Source organism: Mustela nigripes, chromosome 7 (assembly GCF_022355385.1).
Source record: "Mustela nigripes isolate SB6536 chromosome 7, MUSNIG.SB6536, whole genome shotgun sequence".
NCBI classification, from domain to species: Eukaryota; Metazoa; Chordata; class Mammalia; order Carnivora; family Mustelidae; genus Mustela; species Mustela nigripes.
This window is the reverse complement of record NC_081563.1, coordinates 38,658,636-38,686,324: the sequence shown is the minus strand read 5'-3', so window position 1 is coordinate 38,686,324 and position 27,689 is coordinate 38,658,636. Positions and strand designations below refer to the sequence as shown.

General features: G+C 41.4%; 1 gene segment (V, D, J or C); it reads right to left on the bottom strand.

Moving 5' to 3' along the window:
- Positions 1-23,357: 23,357 nt before the first annotated feature.
- The window catches only part of LOC132022178 (immunoglobulin kappa variable 2-29-like), a 154,355-nt gene continuing 150,023 nt past the window's right edge, over positions 23,358-27,689 (bottom strand). The window contains 1 exon segment of the V gene segment in view: positions 23,358-23,879. Within this exon segment, the coding sequence occupies positions 23,554-23,879 (326 nt within the window).

Genomic DNA, 27,689 nt, shown 5'->3' with positions numbered 1-27,689 from the left:
ACAGATAATTTACAGAAGAGGAAATACACACAATTAATAAACATCTGAAAAATGTTCTGCCTCATTAACAATAAAAACAAAACACATTTACAGTAAAACAGTAACAAGATAACTTTTTTTTTTTAATCTAGGAAATTATCAAATAAAGTTAATGTGATCAGATGTGTCTGGGTGGCTCAGTCATTAAGCATCTGCCTTCGGCTCAGGTCATGATCCCAGGATCCTGAGATTGAGCCCCAATTCCGGCTCCCTGCTCAGTGGGAAGCCTGTTTCTCCCTTTCTCACTCCCCCTGGTTGTGTTCCCTCTCTCGCTATGTCTCTCTCTGTCAAATAAATAAATAAAACCTTTAAGATAAAGTAAAATGAATGTGATCAGATTTGCCAATGGCATAGTGAGATTGACTCTTTTAGACCTCTAGCTGGGTTGTAATTTTTCTTCCTGGGGATTGTTTGGGCAATATTTATCAAGAATCTTTAAATGAATCATTCCTTTTAAATCCTCCAAGAATCTAGTCGAAGCAAACACTTAGAAATGTAGATATAAATGTTGCACAAGGATTTCCATACAATGTTACATTTTAGCAGACAGTGGAAACTCAAATATTGCAAGTCCACTCTGGTGTGACGTAATATATTATGCAGCCATTAAGAAAGGTTTGTAAAGAACTAAAGATACAGTAGAACTTCTTTAGAATAATACCAGGTGATAAACTAACCCCAAATTATTATTTTTTAAAGATTTTATTTATTTATTTGACACACAGAGAAAGATCACAAGTAGGCAGAGAGGCAGGCAGAGAGAGAGAGAAAGGGAAGCAGGCTCCCTGCTGAGCAGAGAGCCTGATGCAGGCTCTACCCCAGGACCCTGAGATCATGATCTGAGCTGAAGGCAGAGGCTTTAACACACTGAGCCACCCAGGTGCCCCTTAGCCCAAAATTATTGATGTGATATATAACAGTCAGGATCTAACTTAGAAAGTAAACCAGTCAGTATTTCAAACAAAAGGAATTTGTTAGAGGAAATGCTTCACAGGTGATGGAAAAGCAGAGAAACCAGTCATTATGTAGAAGCAACCGGAATGAGCAGCAGCAGGAGGTCACCTCATCCCCAGGGCTGGAGAAGGTGGTGTTGCCAGAAGTTGGGAAGTTGGTGGAACCATAGAGGAGATGCAGCCCCTAGTGGAAAGTTCCTCCTCAAACCAGAGGGAGGGACAGATATCTTGGCTTATGCCTTCTTCTCACTTTCCAGTCTTTTACCAGTGCCTCCGATTAGCCAAGTCTAGCCAGAAGGCAGTGGGCAATGGAGCCAAGCACGGGGAATGGATCAGAGGGTAGATGGGCAATGACTCTGCCACACAGCATGATCTCGACCAGATACAAATTGTGTGTATTATATGTTGTTAAAAGTAGTTATTTTTGCTGATGGGATTACATAGGATTTATTTTCGTGTGTTCTTCTGTATGTTTTAAAGAACCCAAGCAATATTAATAAAATAAAAAATGGCAAGTGTGTGTGCGGGAGATGCCAAATAACAATTTTTTTTAAAGATTTTATTTATTTGATAAAGATCACGAATAGGCAGAGAGGCAGGCAGAGGGCTGGCGGGTGAGGGGGGGAGGGGGGGCCCAGGGGGCGGGGGAGCAGATCCCCGCTGAGCAGAGAGCCCTACATGGGGCTTGATCCCAGGACCCTGAGATCATGACCTGAGCCGAAGGCAGAGGCTTAACCCCTGAGCCACCCAGGCGCTCTACCAAATCACATTTTTATGAAAATAAAAAGTATGTAAGTATGGGTCTGATTCAAACAACAGAATTGTGGACATTGGGTCTCTTTCATTAAGCTCCAGACTTTTGTCGGGTCCTTCCAAGGGTTGGGTGGTCTCCCTCGGCGAGGGCCAGCAGGGGGCGCTCCACCCCAGCACAAGAAGGCCTCCCTGGCTGAGACTGACAAACTGGGATTTCCACAACATTGCTAAGGGGATCATCACCCTGTTGGCTGGCCAGGGCCCCTGGAGGTTTGCCTCTGCCAGTCTGTCTCAGAGCTGCCTCTTCTTCCCATTTTTTTTTTTTTTTTAAGATTTTATTTATTTATTTGACAGAGGTGAGAGAGATCACAAGTAGGCAGAGAGGCAGGCTGGCAGGGAGAGAGGAGGAAGCAGGCTCCCCGCTGAGCAGAGAACCCAACATGGGGCTCGATCCCAGGACCCTGAGATCATGACCTGAGCTGAAGGCAGAGGCTTAACCCACTGAGCCACCCAGGTGCCCCCTCTTCTTCCCATTAAAGGCTATTGGGAGGACTTGTGAGAAAGCCAGCCACGACCAGAACTCGTGGATCCTTCCTGTCCCTTTGGAGTGTTCCATGTGTGTCCATTGAACCTTGAGTCTTACTGTACTGGTTATGCTTACATGGAGGAACCAGGGGTCACTGGATAGAGCTTTCAGCCCTAAGTGTCGTATATAAATAAATGCACTATGAAACCATGTTGGCTTTTTCCTGAGTGCCTCAAATTCATGAGTGCAAGACTCCACATTTTACAGTTTCTGCTGTTTCTGCAAGCCGTCATGCCTAACAGGACCCACTCTCAGAGATCAGCCTGGGCTACTTAACCAGCAAAATGCCAGGAGTCATGAAAGCTGCATTTTTCAGGACATTTCTTTGCAGTTAGGTTGTGTGTCCCCACTGTTGGGTACTTCTGCTCTCTCTTCTTTGTCTGCTGTGCTGGGTACACTTAGGTTTCCCAGCACTGAAGGTAGGCTAGAATTCCTGCCTCCCTGAACTTCCCTCCAGGATTTTTTTAGGCCCATAGTTTTTGCTGGACATCTATGCACAGCCTTCAACAGTCATGGGAAATAATTTGAGGGAATGGGGAAGCTTTCCCAGGGAAAAATGGGTCTGACTTTGAGTCGTGGACATTGCAAAAATGTCATGGGGCTCTGATAAGGTGCCTAGAGCCCCGTGAGCAGCTGTCCTGGTCCCTTGACACTAGGGCCCCCACAGTGAATGCTTTCAACCTGCTGCTTGTGCAGAAACTGTGGGGTAAGAGCTGGGTCCTGGAGTCCCCCCAGGACTGCGATTGGTTCTGGGTTGTGTACCCATCACGGTTTGCTGTGTGTGTGTGTGTGTGTGTGTGTGTGTGTGTGTGCGCGCGCGCGTGCACGCGATGTATTGTTGGAAAATCCAAGAGAGGTCTGGTGAAGTGGAGGAATAATTCCATGTAATTCTGGATAGTGAGTCCGTTCCTTCCCTCCCTCTCTAACTGAGAGCATATGCTTTTATTTATTTAACTTCCCTCCCATAACTACAGAACGCTTTATAACTTTATGCTTTTCTGTTTTGGGAAATGAGATCAAACCTCTTAAAGGAAAAGATTGCTTTGGTGAAATGTATTTAAAGAGAGTATGTAAGAAAAACACAGATACGAGGGGTAAGAGAGGGTAATGGATGTGATTTCAGTTGTGAAAATGAGCACATTTTCATCAATGTAAATTGTTACAGGCATGAAAAATTGAGTCTCTGATTAAGTATCAACGTAGGCTGATAATGTTTGCAAGTGTTGATCTTGGAAATTCTCAAGGTACTTTGCAGAGCTGAGAGTTGTGCTTTCTGGGTCGATGGCTCAGATCAGCTCCTTTCTACTAAGTACAGTTTTCTTGGATTTTATTTAATGCTTTCTTATTTTATATTTCACATACAGTAAAAGTCACCACAGTGCATTCTTGTTTCTAAAATAGATCACTATTTTATAAGATGTGAGTGTAGTGAATTTTATATTTCTGTTTAAATATTTTGGGGAGAGAAGAGGAATCCTTTTTCTAAGTAACCTTATAGATTTTGTGTTTAATTGTACCCATGTGGCAAGTACTCAGTATTTATAAATTCATTTAATGGGGCAAAATATATTTTTTGTGTTTTCCTTTCTGTAGGAACCCCACTGGATCATGTCTAATTCTCAGGGTATATCAGAGTGTAAAGTAATGGCAGAGAGTAAATGATCCAAAATATTTATCCTAATAGAAGACTGGTTTCTAGAGCTTATTTTTCTGTATAATTTTCTATAATTGAAATAACCTATACTTTTATAATATGAATTTTATAGTAAGGACAATATTTATTTATTTACTTATTTACTTAATAGTAAGGATAATTTTAAGTGAATCCTCAGATTTTTTGTTTTAGAAGTAATTCAAGGGACGCCTGGGTGGCTCAGTGAGTTAAGCCTCTGCCTTCAGCTCAGGTCATGATCTCAAGTGTCCTGGAATTGAGCCCTGCATCAGGCTCTCTGCTCAGCGGGGAGCCTGCTTCCTCCTCTCTCTCTGCCTGCCTCTCTGCCTACTTGTGATCTCTCTCTCTCTGTGTCAAATAAATAAATAAAATCTTTATTAAAAAAAGTAAGTCAAGAATTATTTTTCTCTACAAGGAGAGTTTGTACCATGTCTAGCTTGGTATATCTTTTCTAACATACCCGCTTTTGTTTTCAGTCCATTTTTATTAAAAAACCTACATTAGAGCTAAAATACTTGAGTAAGAATTTCTTAATCTAGGGGATATGGAGTGGTAAAGAGAGAATTACTTCCTATGATTATTCCTCATATTATTTGAAGGTTTTACCAAGGACACTTATTTCTGTTCCAAATATAAAATGAAAAAGCTTTCAGCAATCAAGGCAGTAAAATATTTTGATCCACTCTAGTCTTTTCATTACTGTAACTCTTCCCCTTTTAAATACTTTTAAGAATGGAACCAGACAGATGGATGTGAGCAACTGGAGAAAAGCACCTTGATTAGCTAAAGCATGGATCTGTCCCCAAATATGCCCCTGTGAATTTATTTAAGACAGCTGGTCCTCAGTCCAGAACAGTGAAACAAATGTATTTCAATGGTTCACATGTCAGTTGGCAATAAAAGATAATTTAAGATTCTGAGAAGTATTTGCTAAGTGGTAAAATTTTACCTTTGCGATCTGTTCACACTGTTGGGAAGTGGTTAGGTTTTAATATTTGTCTGGCTAAGCAACAGAACTTTACTTTGGGTGTTGGGGAGGGTCTCCACGGCTGCGGCATGATCTGACCAGGGTCTGGCACAGAGCTGGCACTCGGGAGGGGTTGGTTGAATCTGAATCTGAAAATTAAGACAATGGTTTAATTCTGACTTCGTCCATGCAGCAAGTCGTTGGCAACTTGTTCCCTGCCTTTTTTGGTTCCTGAATATTACTTATGGGAAAAAAATGACATTCTAAAAAAAATTTCCAAGGAAGAGAATTCAAGTCTTGCACTTTAATACTGTAGTCTTAGCATTTTTGTTGTCCCCCCCATCTTTGTTCATAAGCATGTAGTTTTTTTTTTACATAAAGCTAATTGTAGGGTGTGTGGAATCCCTTGACAAATGCCTCATTGAGTTTTCCATGTTGCCACACAGACCTGAGAAGCCTCCTCCCAAACGAGTATAACTTAGCCCATTGGGTTGGCTTTCCATTATTTCCTTCGCCATTTCTCCTATTGTTGAGCATGTGGGATTTTTCCAATGTTTGGTTTTTAGACTTACAATTATTGAGTTAAAGGGAGTGGAATTTCTGTGGCTTTTGCTATGAGTTACTAAATTCCTCTTCAAAAGTTTATACCAATTTATAGTGCTAATTGAGGGGTTTCACAAATGTTATTTTTCAACCATGGGAGGGTTGTTTTACAGTTTATTTCCACACCTCTGTATCCCTCCTATACCCAGCCAGCCAAAAAGAGTATCAAGGTGAGGGAGGAAATACATACATATATGCCTTCATGTATGTTTACTGTGAATGACTAAGCTTCACATACTAAATTCTACAGTATTATCTCATTGAGAAATACAGAAACAACCCACTTAGCTCCAGGCCTCAAGTCTGGCATTAGTTCCTCTTTGGTAGCCTGATTGTGTTAAGTTTTTGTCACAAACCCTGCATAGTAAAATGGAAACTTTGACTTTCTGTTTCTGACCGTGATTGCAGGTGTCTGTCTAGAATGAGGGAGTTGAGGGAAATTGCTTGCACCAGTCTAGTTACCCAACATGGAGTCAGTAAGGAGAGCAGCCCTGTGAGCCCATCGCATGCAGACAAAACAGTTCCATTTCACATCGCTGATGAGGGCAAAAAGGTGCCCCATGTTGTTTCTCATGAAATGAAATTCTGCTTGTAGCCTTGGAAGTTGTTCAGAAGGTTGCATACAGTAACTTTCCCAAGAGTTTCCTTAAACGTTGTGTGACCACTACTCAACATGGTGTAGAGCATAAGCAGATGTTTTTAATCCTCCATTTGATTTTAGATGGGAGAGACTCATTTTAGATGGGAGAAGTGACTCAGTCAGCATCACGTAGGAGCAGAGCCAGAGCCAAGTGTAAGTCTGCTTTCAAATCCAATGTGATTTTACTAGGTTTTATTTCCATTTAAGACCACTTGAGTCTTGTTTTATTTTAATTAATTAGAGAAAGAGGGTGAGCAAGCATGAGCAGGGAGAGGGGCAGAGGCAGAGGGAGAGAGACAAGCAGACTCCAGCTGAGCGGGGAGCTTGATGCAGGGCTTGATCCTAGGACTCTGAGATCATGACCTGAGCTGAAGTCAGACATACAGCCAACTGAGCCACCCAGGCGCCCCAAGCCACTTGACTATTTTAAAACATACCATTTGTGGTTAGACGACTGTCTCCCAATTAACATCCGCAGCACAGGGGCGCCTGGGTGGCTCAGTGGGTTGATCCTCTGCCTTCGGCTCAGGTCATGGTCTCAGGGTCCTGGGATCGAGCTCCGCATCGGGCTCTCTGCTTGGCAGGGGGCCTGCTTCCTCCTCTCTGCCTGTGTCTCTGCCTACTTGTGATCTCTGTCTGTCAAATAAATAAATAAAATCTTTAAAAAAAAAATCTGCAGCACAGATGAAGGATAGACTAGATCAGTTGCTTTGGTGATTTTGTGCAGTGTTGACACTCAAACTAGAATACTTAGGGATTTCTAGATTTAATTTGTGCTTTCTTCAGACTATATTGTTTGTATAATCTGGATAATCTTCTAATCTTGCTCTTAGATTCTGCTGGTGTATTCTTAATATCTGTGTGGGTGAGCACATGTTTTAGCAGTAAGCTCCTGAAGGTCTGTGGAGGCCTGGCACAAGGTGCACACATCTGGGGAGTCATAGGTTAATCTACACGGGGGGCCCAGTCTCTGGCAGCGTATGATCTTAATTTCTCTTTGGCCAGTCATCTTCTTTAGGGCAGTATCTCTTTATATGCCTTTTCATTTGGTGAAACTTTGACAGTGTTCTCAAATGAATTTTGCTGGCCTCTTTTCATATTAAAGTGGCTATTTCCACATTGTGGATAGCAAGTAAGATTCAAAGAAAGGATCTTAAAAATTCTTTGAATTGCCATGTAGAAATCATAGCATTTTAGATCTGGAAGGGACCTTCTCAGTCACTCAGTGCAACCCCTCACCTTAGAGACTGGGAGACTGAGGCCTGGTGACATGCTCAAGATTGTTAGCAAGGTGATGGCTTAGGAGGGACTCCAGTCTGCTGCTTTCAAAGACTCACAGCAAGCATCAGATGTTTGTTCTTCTGCAAAAGGAAAAATGCTCTAGGTTAGAAATCAGAGGCAAATAATAACTACAGAGCCTCCTATAATTATAAAGTCCTTTGTAGTTTATAAAGCTCTTATAGATGCAGAAGTATGAAAACATAAAATGAAATTTAGTTGACATTTTATGAAATATATTCTTAATTTGCCAACAGTTTGCCCCCTTTTCATACTTTAGTAACTTGCCATGAAGTTCTGAAGTGACTTCTGAATCATTAAAGAAAGAAAATTGCTAAAGAAAGGAAACCAGATCTACTGGATTTATTCTACTCTAGCCATAATCTTTTAAAATCTATTCCATTTATTTTAGTTAGAGTAACCCATTCCATAAGTGGGGCAGTAAACAGGGAATTTTCTGAGGTCACAACAAATTTTGGCAATTTCCCTAACTGTTGGTATTTTTATTTTATCTTTTTCTAAAGAAATATGTTTTGTGGATTTTTAAAAAAGATTTTATTTATTTATTTGACAGAGAGAGCAAGTGAGCACAAGCAGGGGTAATGGCAGAGGGAGAGGGAGAAGCAGGCTCCACGATAAGCTGAGAGCCCGATGTGGGACTGAATCCCATGACCCTGAGCCAAAGGAAGATGCTCAACCAACTGAACCACCCAGGCATCCCATTTTGTGGATTTTGATAACTGCACACAACAGATTTTAAATCATCAAGTAGAGCAAGAGCAAGGTGGTCTGATGACATGGTTTAAACTAAAACTCACAGCATCCTTTGCACTTGAATGGCAGGTTCTTGGTGAGAGGAAGGTGCTAGAGATTGGCCTGTGTATCCTCACTGGGGATCCAAGGACAGGAATGATTGCTCATGTTCCAGAATGAAGAACTGGCAGTGGAGGGTTTTGAAAAATTAGTTAAAGCAATGTTTGCATATAGTTGGATAAAAATAACAAGAGTAGTTACCTTTACTTGGGCCCTTACTGGTGCTTTCACATTGTCATGGTCCTTACAATAACTTCTAAAGAGGTGCTATGTTATCTGAAAATTTCAGATGAGGGACGCCTGGGTGGCTCAGTTGGTTGGGCGGCTGCCTTCGGCTCGGGTCATGATCCCGGCATCCTGGGATCAAGTCCTACATCGGGCTCCTTGCTCAGTGGGGGGCCTGTTTCTTTCTCTGTCTCTTCCTGCCATTCTGTCTGCATGGGCTCGCTCTCTCTCTCTCTGACAAATAAATAAATAAAATCTTAAAAAAAAAAAGGATGAAAATTTCAGATGAAGAGATTGAGGTTTTGATAGTGTTAGTCTCAAGGCCAGTCAAGTAAATGGCAGAGGTGGATTCAAAGTCATGTCTACTTAGCTCTGAAGTCCATAATCTTTTCTTTGTACTTTTATTATACTCAAGAAACTGTGACTAATTTTTTTCTGCTTTTCTTGTCAATTGATTCCAAATCAAATGATTTTCTTTTTTTGGACATGCTGAATAGGGAGTGTGCACTTTTGACTCTTCTGCCTCTAACCTGTGGCTGGACTGGACCTTTTCTTCCTTTCTATTCCTCCTGCTTAATTAGCACAGAGGTGGCCATGGAGGAATTCAGCGAGTCAGAGTATTAAACATTCCCTATCACCAACTTTGCCTTATTTTTCCACTTGGTGTTATGGGGACAACTCTGTAGTAATTGAATTCCCAAATCTTAGGAGGAGAGCCCCCCCCCCCACCTCTACGGGGTATGAATCAACAACATTTGGTTCCTCCACAGTGGCTGAAGCAACCTGTGACGTGGACCCTCATGCCAGCCCCATAGTGAGAAAACCCTGTTTTCATTTCTTCTTTTGCCAAGCCCATCTGGATAGAGCAGGTGCAGGGGTGGGTTCTTAAAATAGAAGCCTGTGTTCCATGTGACGTGGCACTATGGAAGCCCCCTTGCTTCTTCACCTGTTGTTCAGACTGATGACAGGATGAAGATCTGTCCCCTCATCATGGCATCTGCCAGACTTCTGTGGGACCTTTCATTTGTCAGTTGACCTCTCTAGTTTCTTTGCTTGGAAAATACAGGACTTGTTCTTGGTCACCTCAACTAGTGCCCTTCCGAAGCTTTAATATTTTGTATCCATGTTTCTGATTAGAGCTCAGGTCTTTGAATTCACCATTTCTGTCTTATTTTGTTCTCCCAACAATATTATTCTAGCAGGAGTAGCTGGGCCTAAAAATGATTCTTGATGGTTAAAATACATCATCTCACCATCTTGACAATCCATTTACTTTCTATCAGCAACCCTCTCTAAAGAGGTGTCACATACCACTTAAGAGCTTGAATGGGTTTCCATGTATGTGTCTGGGATCACAGGAAACAGTGGGTGATTTGATTTAACATCAGGAAAGTTTATTTTCATGGTAGCTGTTCTTCTTTTTTGGGTTAAGAATTAAAGATTCCTCTCAAAGTTCTAAATCTCAAGGGACTAAATTTTAAGAAATTGGTATTTATAAAACTCCTCTGGTTTTTTTCTGAAAGTCAAACCAGTCCTTGAGTCTCAGTTTTGTTTTGTTTTTTTTTTTTTGTAAAGTAGGAATTATATCTCCTTCATGGGTTTGTGAGAATTAGCTGACCAAAGGATAAGGCACTGCTTGGCAAGCATCTCACACATACTAGACATTCAGAAAACGTTTGTTCACCCAGGATCATGAGTTCATTTTTTTTTCTGTTCATGAGTGCTAGCTACTGATTAGCCTTGAGGCTGAAAAATCAGCCCTCTGATCTCAAGGAGCTAGCTGTGTTTTAATGAGATAAAACAAATACGTGTAACACAATTAGAGACCAGCTCAAGTCAAGACATGACCAATTGCTGCCTGGGGACAAAGTACCTAGGGACAAGGTATCCCTAGCTGGGTAGGCACATTCTCTCAGTGATGGTCTGTGAGTCCAGTTTTCAAGGAAAGTGGTATACCAGCATAGCTGGCCATCCTAAGGAAGAGTCAAGACCAAAGGTTATGGGGTCCAACAATGGAGAAAAGGCTAAGAAAATTATGTATTGTCTATAAGAGAGAATGATGCATATCATTCAAAGTGATCATTGTGACCAATATTGCACTGTGTGTTAACTAACTAAAATTTGTATTAAAAACCAAGAAAGTCATAAGGAAGAGAACATACATTTATGGTACCGTACTATATATATATAAAAAAATTTCACATATATGTGGATCTGCATATTTCAAACCTGTGTTGTTCAAGGGTCAACTGTACTTCTGGTGAGAATGTAAATCAGGACAGCCACTTTAGAGGATGATTTGGCAATATTTGGTGAACAATATACATTCTTTACGACTTAGCAATCCTACTCGATCATATTCCATAAGGAAGTCATAAGATTGTTCACTGCCAAAATTATGGAACAATAGAAATATGGAGGGGTACCTGGGTGGCTCAGTTGGTAGAGCATGTGACGGTTGATCTCAGAGTTGTTGAGTTCAAGCCCCACACTGACCATAGAGTCTACTTTTAAAAATTGTGGAAATAATCCAAAAGTCTGTTGACAGGAGAATGGTGGCACAGATTGTTAAGTTGCCCTCCACTCCTGGGATCTATTTCCCATCCTTTTAAGACCTCTGATTTTTAATTAGATGCATAGCCACTCTGCATAAAATCTTTTTCTCAGTCTCTTTTTCAGATAGATGTGGCCATCTGACTAAATTTTGTTCAGTTAGTTATAAGCAGAAGCTATGGGTTTAAGTTCTTCTTTCCCCTTGTTTTTCTCTGTGGCTGGAAAATGTAGCTGGTGGCTGGGGCTCGAGCAGCCATCTTGGCCTGTGAGGTGACTAGAGGAAATGAAATCACTCACAGCAGAACAATAAGAAAAAGCCTGGATTCCTGTCACTACGGAGTGCCATCCCAGTTCTGGGCCACTCATCTCTGGGCTTTTACATGACAGGGAAATAAATGATCATATTTAAAAAAAAAAAAACAATGTGGTCAATATGATATCTAAGTAGAAAAGAGAAGTGCTGTGAAATAGTGAGCAAGAGAAGTTAGACACAAAATTGTTGTGACGGTATGGATTACTCCATAGCTTTGTATGAAGATACATAAATACTAGACAAGAATATAATGTGAGGAATCAAAATAATAGATGTGTTAGATTATGGATTTATGGATGAATTTCAAAAACATTCCTTTTAGTAAGGCGTTCACTTTTAACAGTTGACACAGACCAACTATTTTGAATAATTTCCTTCTGAATAATGTTTTGGACTGAATATCATACCAGTCCCTGGGTGAAGTTCCCATCCTTCTCTGGAGCAGGACTTCCTCTGTGATATTCATTGTGATTAGTTTGAATAGTTTGATTTTTTTAAAGAGAAAAAAGTACAACAAATCCAGTAGATCATGGAGTCCTCTTCCATTTACATTTCTGTAGATCTTCCTTCTCAAATTCCCTGCAACTTGATATTGAACCCAAAGGAAGGGAAAGGGCTTGGGATCTCTGATTTTGAGCTTCAGGGATTTGGCCTGCTATTTATCTACAAAATACCTGGTTTTCCCAAGCATCAGCCAGCCTTATTAGAGGCACATGTCCCTTCAAGAAAAACCAGTTTACCAACAGTCAACTTGGCAAATGGGTAATTCAGGTAGGGATTTACATTTTATTTTGGCAGATGGACCCTTCATTTTCAAAATAATTCTACATGAATGCCCCTCAAAAATGTATTGACTTTTCAGGAACACATTGATTTTATGCAGTGACTTACCCTGTAGATAGTGTGTATACTTAGGCTGGCTCTTCCATAGAATGAGTGAGTGGGTTCTTCTTGTGAAGGGGAAAAATCTGAGGAGATACAACATAGCTCTGACCTTCAGTGGTCTTCCAACTTTCAATTCGATTTAGGTCACATCATTTCAACCCTGTGCAAACCAACCCAGGGCAAGCTAGTCCAGTCTAACCAGTCCAGAAAGCATGTTGGTGTTTGTGTCAGTGAATCTAAGGATCATCATCTACCTCCCCACCAACCTTGCCCCAAATTAGAAGTTAACAAAGTGGCATGGCTTAAATTGTCCTTCTAGTCTTTCTCGCACCAGAGTGAAGCCTGGGGCCCTTTCCCGCTCACTTTGTGTGCCAACTTCTCAAGTTCCCCTTGCCTACATTTGGTTGAGAATGTAGGCTGGAGGAAGGGAACTGGACAGTGAGCCTTTTGATAAGAAGTTATCAAAATTTAAAATACATTCTAGAAGTTTTATGGATTTGTTTTTAAGAGTTAATGTTGGAAATAATTTCACATACACACATTTCTTTAAAAGATGTATTCTTGGGCACCTGGGTGGCTCAGTGGGTTGGGCCTCTGCCTTTGGCTCAGGTCATGATCTCGGGGTCCTGGGATCGAGCCCTGCGTCAGACTCTCTGCTCAGTGGGGAGCCTGCTTCTCCCCCTCTCTGCCTTCCTCTCTGTCTACTTATGTTCTCTGTCTGTCAAATAAATAAGTAAAATCTTAAAAAAATGTATTCTTTTAACTAAATGAGGTTGTTTGATAAATGTGTCTGGACAGAAACACAGAATAATCCTTTACTGTTATGAAAGAGCAATCATTCTAAGTCATTCAGTCCAAATAAGCAGTTCTTTTCTTCAGCTCAGTGACTTCTTGCCTCTGGTCAGAGCACTGTACCTGAAAGTGGACTTATCCTTTCCACTCTGAGTAGAAGCGCCCATTGTGAGCAGCCATCACAGAAGTGAGAATGGCTGTGGTGCTGGGTAGGGAATGGTGTTGGTGCAAATGGATTAGATTACCTGGGATCATAAGAAATGAAACTTCATTTGTAGCTGGCTGGCCTCAGAAGGTGCAGTCTCTTATACTTACATGCAACATGTTTGGGACTGAAGGCAATGTAGAGCAGGCATGCTGTACAAGGACACCAAAAGAACAAGAGGACCATCCTTGAAAATCATGGTTGGAAAGTGGATCGCAAGCACCGCAGGACCTTTCAGGAAGACCTGGGTCATCAGATCCAGTGGTGTGGTTCCAGGCAGATGGTTATGTAGAGGAAAAAGAGCAGTGTGCTTGAAATCAGAGGGCTGATAAGAAGAGTTGGCTTTTCCACTTGGGCAAGTTTCTCATTCTTTCTGGTCCTGTTTCTTCATCTGTAAATTGGGGTAGTAATGTCACACTCTGTGAGCTGGCATACCCAAATAAACAAAAACAACCAGACACACAGGAAAACAACCCCTATAATAGTTCTATAGATGTACATCAATCATCAACAATTCATTATTCATTCGCTCACTTCCTTTCACAACAAATGCATGAATAACCACAGCACGGTTCTTTGTGCTAAACGCTGCAACAAATAAGCAATTGTATAAAGACCATGGTGTAAAATTTCTAGTTCATGTCCTCAGTAAATAGTAAATGAATCATAAACTGAAGCATGGAAATAAAGAGTGATTTTGTACAGGTCTTCCAGCTGCTATTATGATTCTCAAATGTTGTTTTGGTGCACAGTTTCCAAGGAAAACATTGTTAGTTTCTTTATAATGCACAAAAGGCCCTGATTTTTAGGAGCTTAACTTTTGATGGGAAATAAAGACAGAAATACTTGGAAGTTTACACAAATCAAACACATAAATGATAGATGGTAAATACTCTGGGTGAAATCATCAGATTACCTCATTCACAGATGGTCTTTTAGAGGACATGGAATTTCTTTAGATCAGCTGGAAATAGAACAAATTTCATTAATTGTCAGACATACCTTCAGACACGTAGTTAACAAGAGTTATGTGATTAATGGATTTGATGGTCTTACATTTAACATGTGACTCATTATTTTGGAGTATGTCGTGAATCTGACAACATGGATGAAAAGTTATTTGCAGCTGTCATATCAGGTAGGTGTGGTAAAAATATAAACTTTAGAAACTTGTTCAATTTTACTTATAAACTCTTACTACAGAATACAGTAATTGAGAAAAGTATATTCCTCTTTCTTATGTTAATTATTAAGGGTTACTTTATTTTTAGGCAATGATGCATATTAAAAACCAAGTTGAGGTTGAGGGTGGAGAGAGCCAGTGGCAGGGGTGAGAGACACTATAGACTAAGGTGTGTATCTAGGGGCAGGTGTGTGTTGGGGCGAGGGCAGTGAGGGTTGGGTTGTGTCATTTTCCACACATGTCTATTTAACTTCTCCTGTTCTAAGAAGTTTGTCTTTTTCTCACCATCAGTTTAGGGGACACTGTTTGTGTCTTAAGGCATTTACAGTCTTAGAAGAGTGGGGAAAGTGTAGGAAGGAGAAGACATGCTAACATGAGGGCAGGAGGTCTTGGACCCATCCAGCCCTGTGGCTGGTGGGGCTCTCTTCACTAGTGTTGCCATCCCAGGAAAGCATTCCATCTCTAGGTGGCTTTTCTGGGTAGTATAGTCAGTGGAGACTCATCGGAACGATATCATCTAGCAATGAGTGCAGACCCGCTGAGTGCAGACCTGCTGAGCAGTCTCTCAACACACAGTAGTTCTCAGGAGCCCATGGCCCCAGGCCTCAGGAGCAAGACCTCTGATTAGATCTCTACAAAGCCTACCCCATTTCTCTATTTCTGTCTTCTCCCTCTTTCTTGTTATTTCCATATCTATTATCTTTTTATTTATTTATTTGTATTTCTTATTTTTTCCATCTCTATTATCTTTTGTCTTTCTTCCAGCTCTCTTTATTATCCTTTTCCCTCTAACCCTCTTGTAAATGTACTTTCATAAACACACTATGGCATTAAATCACAAACATTGATTTGCTAAATAAAATGTTGCACATGCGCGCACACACACACACACACACACACACACACACTATTTTGTATTTCTTGAAAAAAGAGAAGACAGAGAATGAAAAAAACCTCTCCAAAATGTAGAAGTCCAGAGCAGATTCAGTTGACCTTTGAACAACATGGGTTCAAACTGTGTGGTCCACTTATATGCAGATTTTTGGGGATGAATACAGTATAGTGCTGTAAATGTACTTTCACTTGTGCTTTTCTTAGGAATACAGTATATAATACATATAGTATACAAAATAGGTGTTAATAAGCTGTTCATGTTATCAGTAAGACTTCTGGTCAACAGTAGGCTATTAGTAGTTAAGTTTTCTAGGAGTTAAAAGTTAGACTTTTTTGAGTAGATTTTTGACTCTGTGGGTGTTGGTGCCCGTAGCCCTTCATGTTGTTCAAGTGTCAACTCTATTTTTTTGGATCAGTGATCCTCAATCCAGAATTTTCTCATGTCTATATTATTGTCTTTGGTGGACAACCCATATGTGGAGCTTTGAGTCTGTGGAGAGTACAGTGAAAATTGAATGGGAGTAGAAAGGAGGTTCTTCTCATATTATCCAGGCCCAGGGAACAGATCTGAGCATCTGTTTGGGGACTGAGGCTCTTGAAGTTCTCAAGGTGAGTGTTTGTAAGTCATGCTGCTGCCCCAGGGGACAGGGACTTCTGTGTGCTCCTCTTCCTTGTGTACCTTCCACCATCCACCTCCAGTCCCCAGCACACAGACCAGGTGCTCACAAATGTCTACAGAATGAAAGAATCCCAGAATACCTGTGGGATCAGAAGTTGCCAGAGACTGGGTCAAATATATTCTGATTCCCAAGTTATTTATCTTTGTGTTTTCTTATCCTCCTCTATTAATAGTTTTTTCTTTGATATTTGTCTTTTTGCACAGTAAAGGGCAACAAACCAGTTCCAGATAGTAGAGGACTTCGGTAAATGGGCTGTTACCTGCCTGCTCTTGAACCAAGTGGGTAAGAAGGCAGGTCTCAGTTGGCATGTAGTCCAAGAAGAATTTATGAAGTCTAAGATCCCAGAGACTTCTTTCCCATAAGGATATGAGACACATGCTCAGCTCACTCTTCTTGCAGCTGGGAAGACTGCTGAATGATTGGTTCCCTTGAAATTGCATGCTGATGACTGGAGAGCACATTTCCTCTCTTTCAGTATGGAACATTGGTCTTTGGGAATTGCACCTTCCACCTGAATCCTACAAAACTTCAGCATTCCACTATGGTACTAGGCAAGCTTGGGGGAAATACACTGAACTGAACTTGATCCTTCAGCCTGTGGGTGCAATACTGTATCAACAAATAGTTCATTCACTTTGTGCCTTAGTTCCTCCATCTTTCAGATGGAAAGATTTTCCTTGCCTTGATATGTCAAATAAGTAAAGAGGAACAGAAAGATTGTGATGTATTATTGCAAAACTGGAGGAAATGAAGGTTTCAGGCCAAATTGAAAAAGGCTTCCTAGTGGAATGACTGCAGGGAGAAAATCCATTGAGCTCAGCTATAGAATCCAATAATCTATTAATAATTGAGAAGAAAAAGAGGTCAGATTGAGCACGTACTCTGCTTAATACTCTGTGGCATGCATTGTGCTAAGTGGGTTATGGATAGTGTTTCATTTAACCAACTGAGCCACCCAGGTGCCCGGGACAGTGTTTCATTTAATATTCACAGTGATGAGACAGAGGTTTTACTACTGTTACTTTATTATAAAGAATGAGAGACCAAGAGGGTCTTACTTCCAACATAAGTTATACGTGATGAGTCCCCATGTCAGAGCTCACTGCTGCAAGCTGTGGCTTCCCAGGTAGAGGGCTGGAGCAATGGAGTGATTTATGAGGACACCCTTGGTGTCAGTAAGTCCAAGTTTGCTAATATTTGGGCAGGGGGTGAAGGTATAAACCTTCCCTGACCTCCAGCATGTGTTATGTGTGCTTCCTATATGGTTCCATAAAGCTCTGAGACACCCCACAATCCATCCATTGCTCTGTGTTGTAATTTCTGCTAACTTGGGCTGGGAGCTCCTTGATGCTGAGGGCTCTCTCTTACTCAGCGTGTTATCTGCAGAACATAGTACAGAGCCAGGTACATGAAGACGCTTATCAGTATCTGTGAATGAATGAAGGTGGGCATCTATATATCCAATCAGATAAACAAGTTTTTTCTGTAGTAGTTAGGGTTGCATGGTGTAGAGGGTGAACGACTAACACTGTCACTTGGGTAAAGACCAGTGGATGGGTAATGGATGTGTAGATGGGTATATGCATGGATAGAAAGGGGATCTGGTAGAAAAGAGTACTTCTGCCATGGGTGCCAGGAAGTTTACTGAAATATGTTCTGAAATGTTGCTATGACTCATCCCTATTTTTTCTAGGCCTCCTATCCCTTAGATGCCCAAACTGTTCAACATGAATCTTTCTTGCTGCCCTCAAACACTTCCAGGACCTCTGTGGACCTCATAAAGAACCTGGTTGCTCACAATATCTCTCTTAAATGCAGCTTGTGTGGGTCCTATCACCATGTTCACACCTCTGAGAGGGTGCTGCTTATTCTGGGTTGACGTTTTCCCAGGGGAGAATCCTAGCACTAGAGATGGGGCAGTGGGTTTAGGTGGAAAGATATCAAGCAAAGTTAGGGTCATTGTTACTTCCGGCCCTGTGCTGGACACAGACTTGGCAGGCGCTGTAAGGATCCAGGTGCAGCAGGCTGTAGGAACTACTGGAAGGGTGTGGAGGGCACCACCCAGCCTGTTAGAGGAGGATGGGAGTGAAACCAACAGATGTGCTCAAGGTTCTAATTTCAGTTCCCCAAAAGGTCTTCTCCTTGACCAAAGCAGTGTGACCGTTGCTATGACAGTTGCTATCTTGGTCCCTGGGACTCTCCCTCAAAAGGTGGCATTACTTTTTTAATCTTCTTAGGCCAGTCACCATGAAACTCGATACTAACCCACCTGGGGTGGGGATGGGCAGGGGGGCATGGCTGGGGCCTGAGCACTGTGATGGTCGAAGATGCTGGAGTACTAAGAAGGACCTTTGGTTAATGAATTATTTTTCCAAACTAGACCAATACTCCCAGTTGTCTTAGGCTTGGTAGACTCTCCATTTTTACTGAGCATCATGGATTTGTCTCCTGAAATGTCCATATTAGCTCATTGTTGCATCTGATAACAGATGGAAAGAACTCTGGCCTTGAATCTCAGTCTGTCTTCAGGTGACCATGTCATGCCATCCAACCTCTGCTCTTCAGTCTCCTGACCTGACTTCTGAGTTCTTTCCTCACTTAGAGACTCTTCGCCCCTGAGAATAGCAGTTATGAAGGGACCACACTGTTTTTACAGGGCTTTTGATCAGGCTGCCTGAGTTTAAGTCCTGATTTTTGGTATTTACTGATTGTGTGACCTTGGACACAGTATTTACATTTAGTCTTAGTTTCCTTATACTGTAGACTAGCTGCGGGGTTGTTGGAGGATTTAGTGACATGAAATCTGTAAGTGTAGACACATTGTATGCATTGCTATTATTATAGAGTAAAAGCAAGATACAAGCTGGCATGTGTTGAGCCAAAGGAGTATTCCAGAAGGTCTTCTCTTTGTAGTTACTGTTTCCCATCTTGACCATCCATATTTTATTATGGTGTTGTAGGTTGGAGGCTGTTCCTTATCTGTTCTTTTGAGCCCATGGGAAAAATAAAAGCTTGTATATTTTCTTGAGAAAGACTCACAGAGACCGAAGACCTTTGTTCACCATCCAGTCCAATCTTTCTGTTAGTTTTAGAGTGGATTGAGGCCTATTACTGTGACAAATCGGTATTATTGAAAACCTAGACAGAACCTGCCATGTGTAAACTATGAAAAAGATGTGGTGGCTTGGGCATGATAACCCTGGTTTAAGTTACGGTTCTACCTCTTATGAGCTCTGTAATTTTAAGCATGCTACATAATCTTTCGTAGGCTCTTTCCTTATCCATGAGGCAAGGTTAAAAAAATACCTTAGTGCATGGGGTGAGAATCAAGGTAATCATATAGATGACAGTACCCTAGCAAATGGCAGTATCCTCCTCTCCTCTGCTTCCTCTGCTCCATTGCCCCTCTCCATACCATCATCCCTTTTCTTCCTCTCTGCAGAGAATGTTTCTGGCTTCAGGGATACAGAAGGTTCCAGAGTTAGGAGGCAGAACCTTCTCTTAAGAGACAAGTAACCACATAGTAGGGATAGTAAGAGCTATTCAAATCCTGAGAAGAGATTGGTAAATGGAAGGATAAAAAGGCTGAGAGGAGCTAAGAGGAGAGACAGGCGGGTCTGTGGGGGTCTTTCCCATGCCAACGTGACTAAGAATTCGGGCAAGGGGTTGGCATGTGGAGCCTAGGGGAGAGGAAGTGGCAGATGGTAAGCAGACTCCCTTGTGAACTTCACTCTTCTCCATCTTCTCTTAGCTTCCTCTGCCCAGAGCCTTTACTTGTGTACTTTGGTCCACAAAGTCTTCCTGAATTGCTAAACCTCCACAATCTAAATTCTACACATTTATTGGAGAAGTCATGAACAATTCTCAGCATAATTGAGAACCTCTCTGGTTAGTGTGCATGGACATGCCCTTCTCTTCTGTCCCTGGTGAACCATCCCTGTTCCCAGCAAGGAGCAGCACCTCCGCCTGTGCTCCATCCACCCCATCTCACCTACTCAAGGACATTGCTCCAGCGTTTTTCTCTTGTCTCTCTAGCAGCACGGGATTTTTCCTCTCTGCTCATTAGGATTCAAACAGGCTGTCATTTCTCTTCCCCTTCCAGACACTGCCTTTTCCCAACTCTTTCCTCCAAATAATTAGCCATGCACACTGTTTCCGATTTCTTCCCTCCCATTTTCCTTTGAATCCATTCTGATGTGACTTTTGCCTTTCCCATTCTATAGACATTGCTTTTATTGAGTTTGCTAATGACCCCCACATCTCTAAATCCAAAGGTCCATTTTTGTTCCAGTTGACATAGTTGACAACTGATCAGTTTCTCCTCCATGTAATGTTAACCTCTCTTGGATTCCAGGACAACACTGCTCTCCTGATTTTCCTCCTTCTCTGGCCAGTCCTTTTCAGTGTTCTGTCTTGGTTCTTCCTAATCTCACCAAGTTCTTAATGTTAGAGAGCCTCCCAGCTCAGTGCTTGGATTTCTCTAACCCCTTGCTTGCCAGGTATTCTTTCACAGTCTGATGGCCTTTAACACCATCTGTATGGTAATGATCCTACATTTATGCCTCAAGTACTGACTTCTCTCTCCTGCATTACAGGGTCTTTTAAAAAAAATAATTAATTAGACAGACAAAGATCACAAGTAGGCAGAGAGGCAGGCAGAGACAAAGGGAGAAGCAGGCTCCCTGCTGAGCAGATAGCCGGATGAGGGATTTGATCCCAGGACCCTGAGATCATGACCTGAGCTGAAGGCAGCGGCTTAACCCACTGAGCCACTCAGGCACCCCCACGTTACATGGTCTTATATCCAGTTGTCCACCTGTCATCTCTTCTTGGTTGTCTGATATGCATCTCAGACTTAGCCCCTCCAAAATGGAGCTTCCAAAGCTTCTGTAGTCAAGCCAGTGTCTATTGGTATAAGGATGGATGGACAGTAGGTCATGGAATGGAGTTGAAATCTTAGAAATAGACCCAACTTTGTGGTCAATTGATTTTCAACAAAGATAGCAAAGCACTCCAACTGGGGGAAGGGAAGTCTTTGGGGTTAAAATAATTATGACTGGAGACTAAGTTGAAGGAGCCCCTTGAAAGAAATCGAATGGTAGCCAAATGGAGGTATTCTTATGATGGTGACTAATGCTTGCACCGCCCTTGGTATAGACTAGCCTGGGTGTTTAGCGCTTCATTTGAATTTCATTTAATTTTTACAGGTCTTACAACTAAGACCTTCAGATGAGAAAACTGAGGCACAAAAGTCAAGTAACTTTCTGTTATGACTTGTGAGCATGTTTTCCCAGGAGATTATAGATGAACAATGCTGTGGGAAAATAGAATAATAATTTGTCCATTGCATCTGGCCAGGCTCGTGGTGATGGCTGACTTGGGCCCTAGTGCTAACTCACCTGTGCTTGCCCCATGAGGACAGAGCGTGGAGCCGCTGGCTTCTGTCCTTGAGATGCCTTCAGGTCCTCCAGTGGCCACTCTGACCACCCATTTAGTTCACTAGAACATTAGGTCCCACCTTGTTCACTTTTATAACAACCCTCCTCCTCCTCCCTACCCACCGCAGCACAGTTTCCTAGGCTGAATGGCACCTTCTGGGAAGATGAAAAGAGAAGAGACCCAGGAAGATGGCGTGTTTGACCCTTTGTTCTGTGCAGCACCATGAAGACTGGAAGGCAGAATTGTATAGTTTTCCAGAGAGCAGAGTTAGGGAGGTGGGGATTTGTTCCCAGGCCCACCACTGACCCACTGTGGGACTTGCCCTTAGCCTCTCTTCTCTGTATATTGGGTATAAGATATTTCTTGATGTAAACTTATTTTGAAGTATAACATATAGTATATAAAATATACAGAATATATATGTACAGAACAGTGCACAGATTGTTATATAATTGTATAGCCTGACAAATTTCCACAAAGTGGCACACTTCGGCTCTTACTTAACCAAGTTCCAGCCGCCCCTTCTAGTCCAGTCTCCTGCTAGGCATTACCTCAACCCACGCTCAAACGTAATCCCCATCCCAATTTCTAATTGTATTTTTAAGTGGTTTTGAACTTTATATAAATGAAAATATATAGACTATATCTTCTGTGTTAGGTTTCTTTTGCTTATTTATTTATTTATTATTTTTTTAAATTATATTCAGTTAGACATTATATAGTACATCATAAGGTTTTTTTTTTCAATTTATTTATTTTCAGAAAAACAGTATTTATTATTTTTTCACCAACATAATAAGGTTTTGATGTAGTATTCAGTGATTCATTAGTTGCATGTAACACCCAGTGCTCATCCCAACACTTGCCCTCCTTAATACCCATCACCCGGTTACACCAACCCCCCACCCCCTCCCTCTGTAACCCTCAGTTTGTTTCCTGGAGTCCAGAGTCTCCCATGGTTTGTCTTCCTCTCTGATTTCTTCCCATTCAGGTTTACCTCTCTTCCCTGTAGTCCTCTGCTCTATTCTATGCTTATTGTCATGTTTGTGGGACTCATCTATGCCAGTGGGCATAATTATAATTTAAAAAATCTATCTCTGTAATAGTATTTCAGTGTGTAAACACACTACAGCTTAGTGACCCATTCTATTATTGGTCAGCATGTGGATTATTTCTTTTATAAATGAGGCTGCTCTGGAAGTTTTTACATGGGTTTTTTTGGTGGACAGACACAGTCACCTAGGAGTGGGATGGCTAGTTATACTGTATGGAACTCTCTCAGCCTTCTAGAACTTGCCCAACATTTTTAATGAACATTTTTAACTTTACAGTGTAGTGAGACTTAAGTTTGTATAAAGTGCTCAGTGTGGTCTTTGGCTGATAGAGACATATTCTATTAAGTTGAAGGGCCATAGTGGAATTTAACTTTTCCTTATTGCTTGTTCATTTAGACCATTTTCATGGTCTTGTGATTTTATGTAATGTGACAGTGAATGACTCTTGAGACATGTTTCTTTCTTTTGAAAAATTTGCTTTTGGTAAATTCTCCTGGTAAGTTCAGCTGGATCAAAAAATATGTTACTGTAAGGACTGTCAGCCTTCAAAGGCTGCAGAGAGCCTCTGGAGACAGGTAAAATGAGAAAGCAGGCCATTTATACCATGGCCCAGGGGAGTGGGATGTGAAGACAGGTGGCTTATAGCTTTCGCAGAGGAGTGTCTTGTCGAAGGCTGTAGGGTAGGGTAGAATGGGGGATGAGGACTTTTATAAATGACGCCGTATTTTATAGCAACTCAATATTTAGTTTCTTAGAAGATGAACTGGGTAATTGGGAAAAAAAACCCCACCAATGTATAACAACCATTAAATCAGGAAGAACAGGGAAATCACAGGTGCAAAGATTCACTTTATTTATTCGTTTCCCCCAAATATTATTGCATGGTTAAAGCCAAAGGGGGAGGTAGTAAGGTAGGGAGAGGGGTCTGCAACAGGGGTGGGTCTCTGATGGAGAGGACCAGAGGCCTGACGGGGAGGGCACGGAGGCTAGGACTGAGGGATAGGTGGTGGGGGCTGCTAGGCCACTCACTGGCACTCGCTCCTTTGGAAGCTCTTGACAAGAGGGGAGGACAGGCTCTTGTGAGTGACCTCACAGGAGTACTTCTCATGACTTAGGTACTCCGTACTGGGCATCGTCAAGGTGCTGCTGAGGCTGTAGGTGCTGTCCTTGCTGTCTTGTTCTGTGACACTTTCCAGGATGCCTGTGTTTTTGGTAACACCATCAACCTTCCATGTGACATTGACATCTCTGGGGTAGAAGCCATTCAGCATGCACACGACAGAGGCACTGCCGGTATGTAACTGGTCCGGAGATGGTTGGAACAGAAAGACGGATGGCTGGGCATCATTCCCTAATGAAGGAAGCACAGAGAATGGTCTCTGAGTAACAGGGAAGTTATCCATTTGTGTCTGTTGTTAGCGGGCAGTCCCAGAGCCTGGAAGGGTAGCCATGACGGACGCCAGGAAGCAGACATATCATCTCCACCATCTTCAGTTTTTCTCTAGCTGCTGCCTCTTAGGAAAGTTTTAAATTGTTTTGTTTGAATCTTTGCAGCCATTTTGAGGGCTTTTTGCTTTTCTGACCTCACCTTTCTGACTTCCCCTTATTGCCTCCTGCAGTAAACACGAATGGTTCAGGTAGAGACACAAAGGCCATTTCATCTGAGCCCCTCAGAGTTGAGAAGTGAGAACAGGTCTTGGACACCCCCTGACACAGATCATTTCCCCCATGCCTCTCCCAGAAGTGTGCAACGAGAGCAAGCTGCCACGTTCCTCCTTGGGTTTTCTTTGAGGGTGTTAGGGCCAGACCCACCCTATAGAGTGACTCCAAGCCCTGAGTCTGTGACTGGGTCGGGGTGCAGCCCCGTCGCCGTCTGTGGTGAGGCCGGCAACTCTCCTGGCTCTCATAGAGGCCTTGAAGGAAGGCAGAGCCCTGGGCTGAAGGCTGTCATCATGTGGGGAGATTACAGACCAGACCAGGGGGGTCAACGGTAACTTTGGCCACCTGCCTACAAGGAACCGGCTAGCTTCAGTTCTGACCATGAGCAGCTGCCAGATGGCCTCCTGGAAATCCCCGCTGTGGGCGCTCAGGCCCTCTAGTTGGAGAGCAAGAGCTACCGTAACACAGCCAGAAGCTTTGGTGGAAGAACTCTGCCGATAAGTGTGAGCAGCTTTGTGTAAAGTTAACCTTCATTAACCAAGCACTTCAACATAAGATGCTATAAACTTTTTATATTTTGATTTTTTTTCTCTTTTAACCTTCATTACTGATTTTTTTTCAGAGAATTTTATAAAATAGCATTGGCAGCAAAATAATATGCATTCTAGAAAAAAAGGAGGGACATATTCTATGAAAATACTCCTATCTGGGTGAATCCTTGACACCTTGAAAATATCCACCCTGCATTTAAATATTAAACAATTAGTACATTTGACATGGAAATTCTAATAAGACATTTTATTTGATTTCCATGGAATTTAAAATTTGTAAGAGTTTTTAAAAGGCTCTAAGACAGTTTTAAAACAGTTTCAAATACTTACTTAGTTTAAATAGTTCTAAAGGAGTTTTCAGAGTTTTAAAACAGCCCTAAAATGTCCTATTTAATTGTAGCAGACCAAAAATAATCTTTCTTATGCATCACTTCTGAAATCAGCTGAAGTAAACAACAATTACTAAATTACTAAACAACAATAACTAAACTTTTTAGAAGATATGGGATTAAAAATACCCAGATTAATTTTCTATCACAGAAGGACGGTATTAGGAAATATGTTTATATTAAGTTTTTATTAATGGCATTTGTGTATGATTAGATATTTTGTACAATGAAAATATAATCCTTCCTAAGCTATTACACTTTTGAAAATTAAAAACATGTCACAAATTTATCTTTTCTCTAATGGTGGTTTAATGTGACCTCAGTAAAAAGTTGATAGGTCAAATCCAGAGTGGCCAGATGCCCTTAAATTACATTTTTGCTGGTAGGGATTTTGCTCTGAAGGAGTTACATATATTTCTTTCTTTTAGATTGCACTTTTATTATTTAAATACATTTGATGAGAGGAGATTGAAATGGTTACATGTCATTGAAAAAAATAGTAGCTTTAAGTTTTTTACAAAAAATTTTCATTATGAATGATATAGTAATGAATGTGAATTTTGGTTCTGAAATCTCTGATAAATCAGATTTCTCCCTATTTTTTCTATGTGAACTCAGAGCCCACGACGTTTCTATTCTCTTCTGTTAGCGCCTTGACTTGTATCACTGTGTCCGAAAAGCCGCCACAGTGTAGTGGAAGAGGCCGTGGCACTTAGCCTACTGTAGGCGCACTGCCACGTGGGCTCTGTGGCCAGGTCACAAAAGTCATTCAGTCATGACAGAAGACCACCACGATGCTTACAGACCACGCAAGTCATGCCATGCCGTGGCCTCTTCGGTGGTATTAAAAGATGGCCAGGTAGTAACGAGGGAAATAAAAGATAATAAAAAAAAATACTAAAAACTATTTAGTATTTTTTTACAAGTCCATGGACATTTAAAACATGCAATTATTTTATTTTCCTTCATTTAAACGAATTTCTTAAAAACCGAATTTGGCGACCACCATCTTTTCACCATATATGATAAGAAATCATTTCACCGTTAGTCTAAGGTAGAAATTGGATTTTTAAAAAGGCGGTATCTCTCAAGATATAGAATCTCTGTAGAATTTCTGAATATTGACAGTTTATCACTCATTTTAGACTCTAAAGAGGACACTGCTGCTAGTTCTCAAACTGTATGTATCTTCTACACAGCAAACAAATGTACTTTTCTAACTTCTTACTGACTTTTCATGCATTCTATTGATTTAATTGTTATCTTATAAAATAACTTATCAGAGGAGAGAAAATAGACTAAGAAATTCCTCTTCTGTATTACACATAACGAGCAAAAATCAACATAACATTTGGCAAAACTCAACAAAAATTAGTTTGCTTTTTCTCTTGGGTGCCAAAGATTCTTTTTCTTACTATGCTATTTTTTTCCCTTTTGAATCTTGCAATTTAGATTAAATTAATCTTTTTGTCTACAAATCCATTTCTGCAGCTGAGTTTAACTTTGGAAATTGATGATAAATTTGAAATGGTCTCATGTACTCATCTGCACAAATTTCAACCTTAAGCCTCTAAAAGTCAGTACTGGCATTTAGACCTAAATTTCAAAAAGCAATAGAGAAAAATTACTTACGTTTAATCTCCAGACGTGTCCCTGGGCCAAAGCTGTCCCACTGTATTCGTTTAATTACCTTCCCCTGAGCAAAAACCTCTATTTGCTTCTAAGCTCATTAGGTTGATGGATAGAGCAAAAATCTGGCAATTTAGATGCCATGTCAACTAACTAGCTCCTCGCTCTTCGTTGAGACAAATTGATTTTCAGTACCTTCCTCATCTGATTTTCGGAAGAATCCCACTCTCTTTGGAATTGGCCTCAACTCACACCCCACACATGAAAACCCCCAGATTTCACAACTCAACAAGGAAAAGGACTAGAAAAGTGTACTTACGTTTGAGCTCCACCTTGGTCCCCTGGCCGAACGTGAGCCACAGTGAGGGCTCTGACGCTTACCCCTTATCAAAAACCTCCTTCTGACACCCATCATAGAAGAAAGGCCAATGCAGAGAAAAATCTAACTCTTTCTCTCCCATTCTCCCCCGCAAAACCAATTTTCATCACAATCTCAACAGTTTGCTTGGCTGAAAAGTTGGCTATTTTCTAGTTTTCTGCTATTTTACTTTTGGGTCACCAGGAACAGCTCATTTTACCAAAATTCACAAACTTGAACAAATGATGCAACAGGACAAAAACCTCACAAAGAATTGGGGAAAAATGTACTTACGTTTGATGTCTAGTCTGGTCCCTTGGCCGAAAGTGAACCACAGTGATTTCCCTTAACCTCCCTCTGTACAAAAACCCGCCGTGAAACGGTAGCAAGCCTCTCTCCCCTGTTACCCTATTTTGATTTGGAAATCTTAAAAATGAGTTCTCAGCTAGCCTCCAGTAGAACAATTTTCCCTCCCCTGTACCTAGAAGTCCAATGCGCTATCCATTGCGCTACAGAGCCAGGCTCCCCTGTACCTAATCTGGGAATGAAATTTGTTTTATCCCTGACTTGTAACT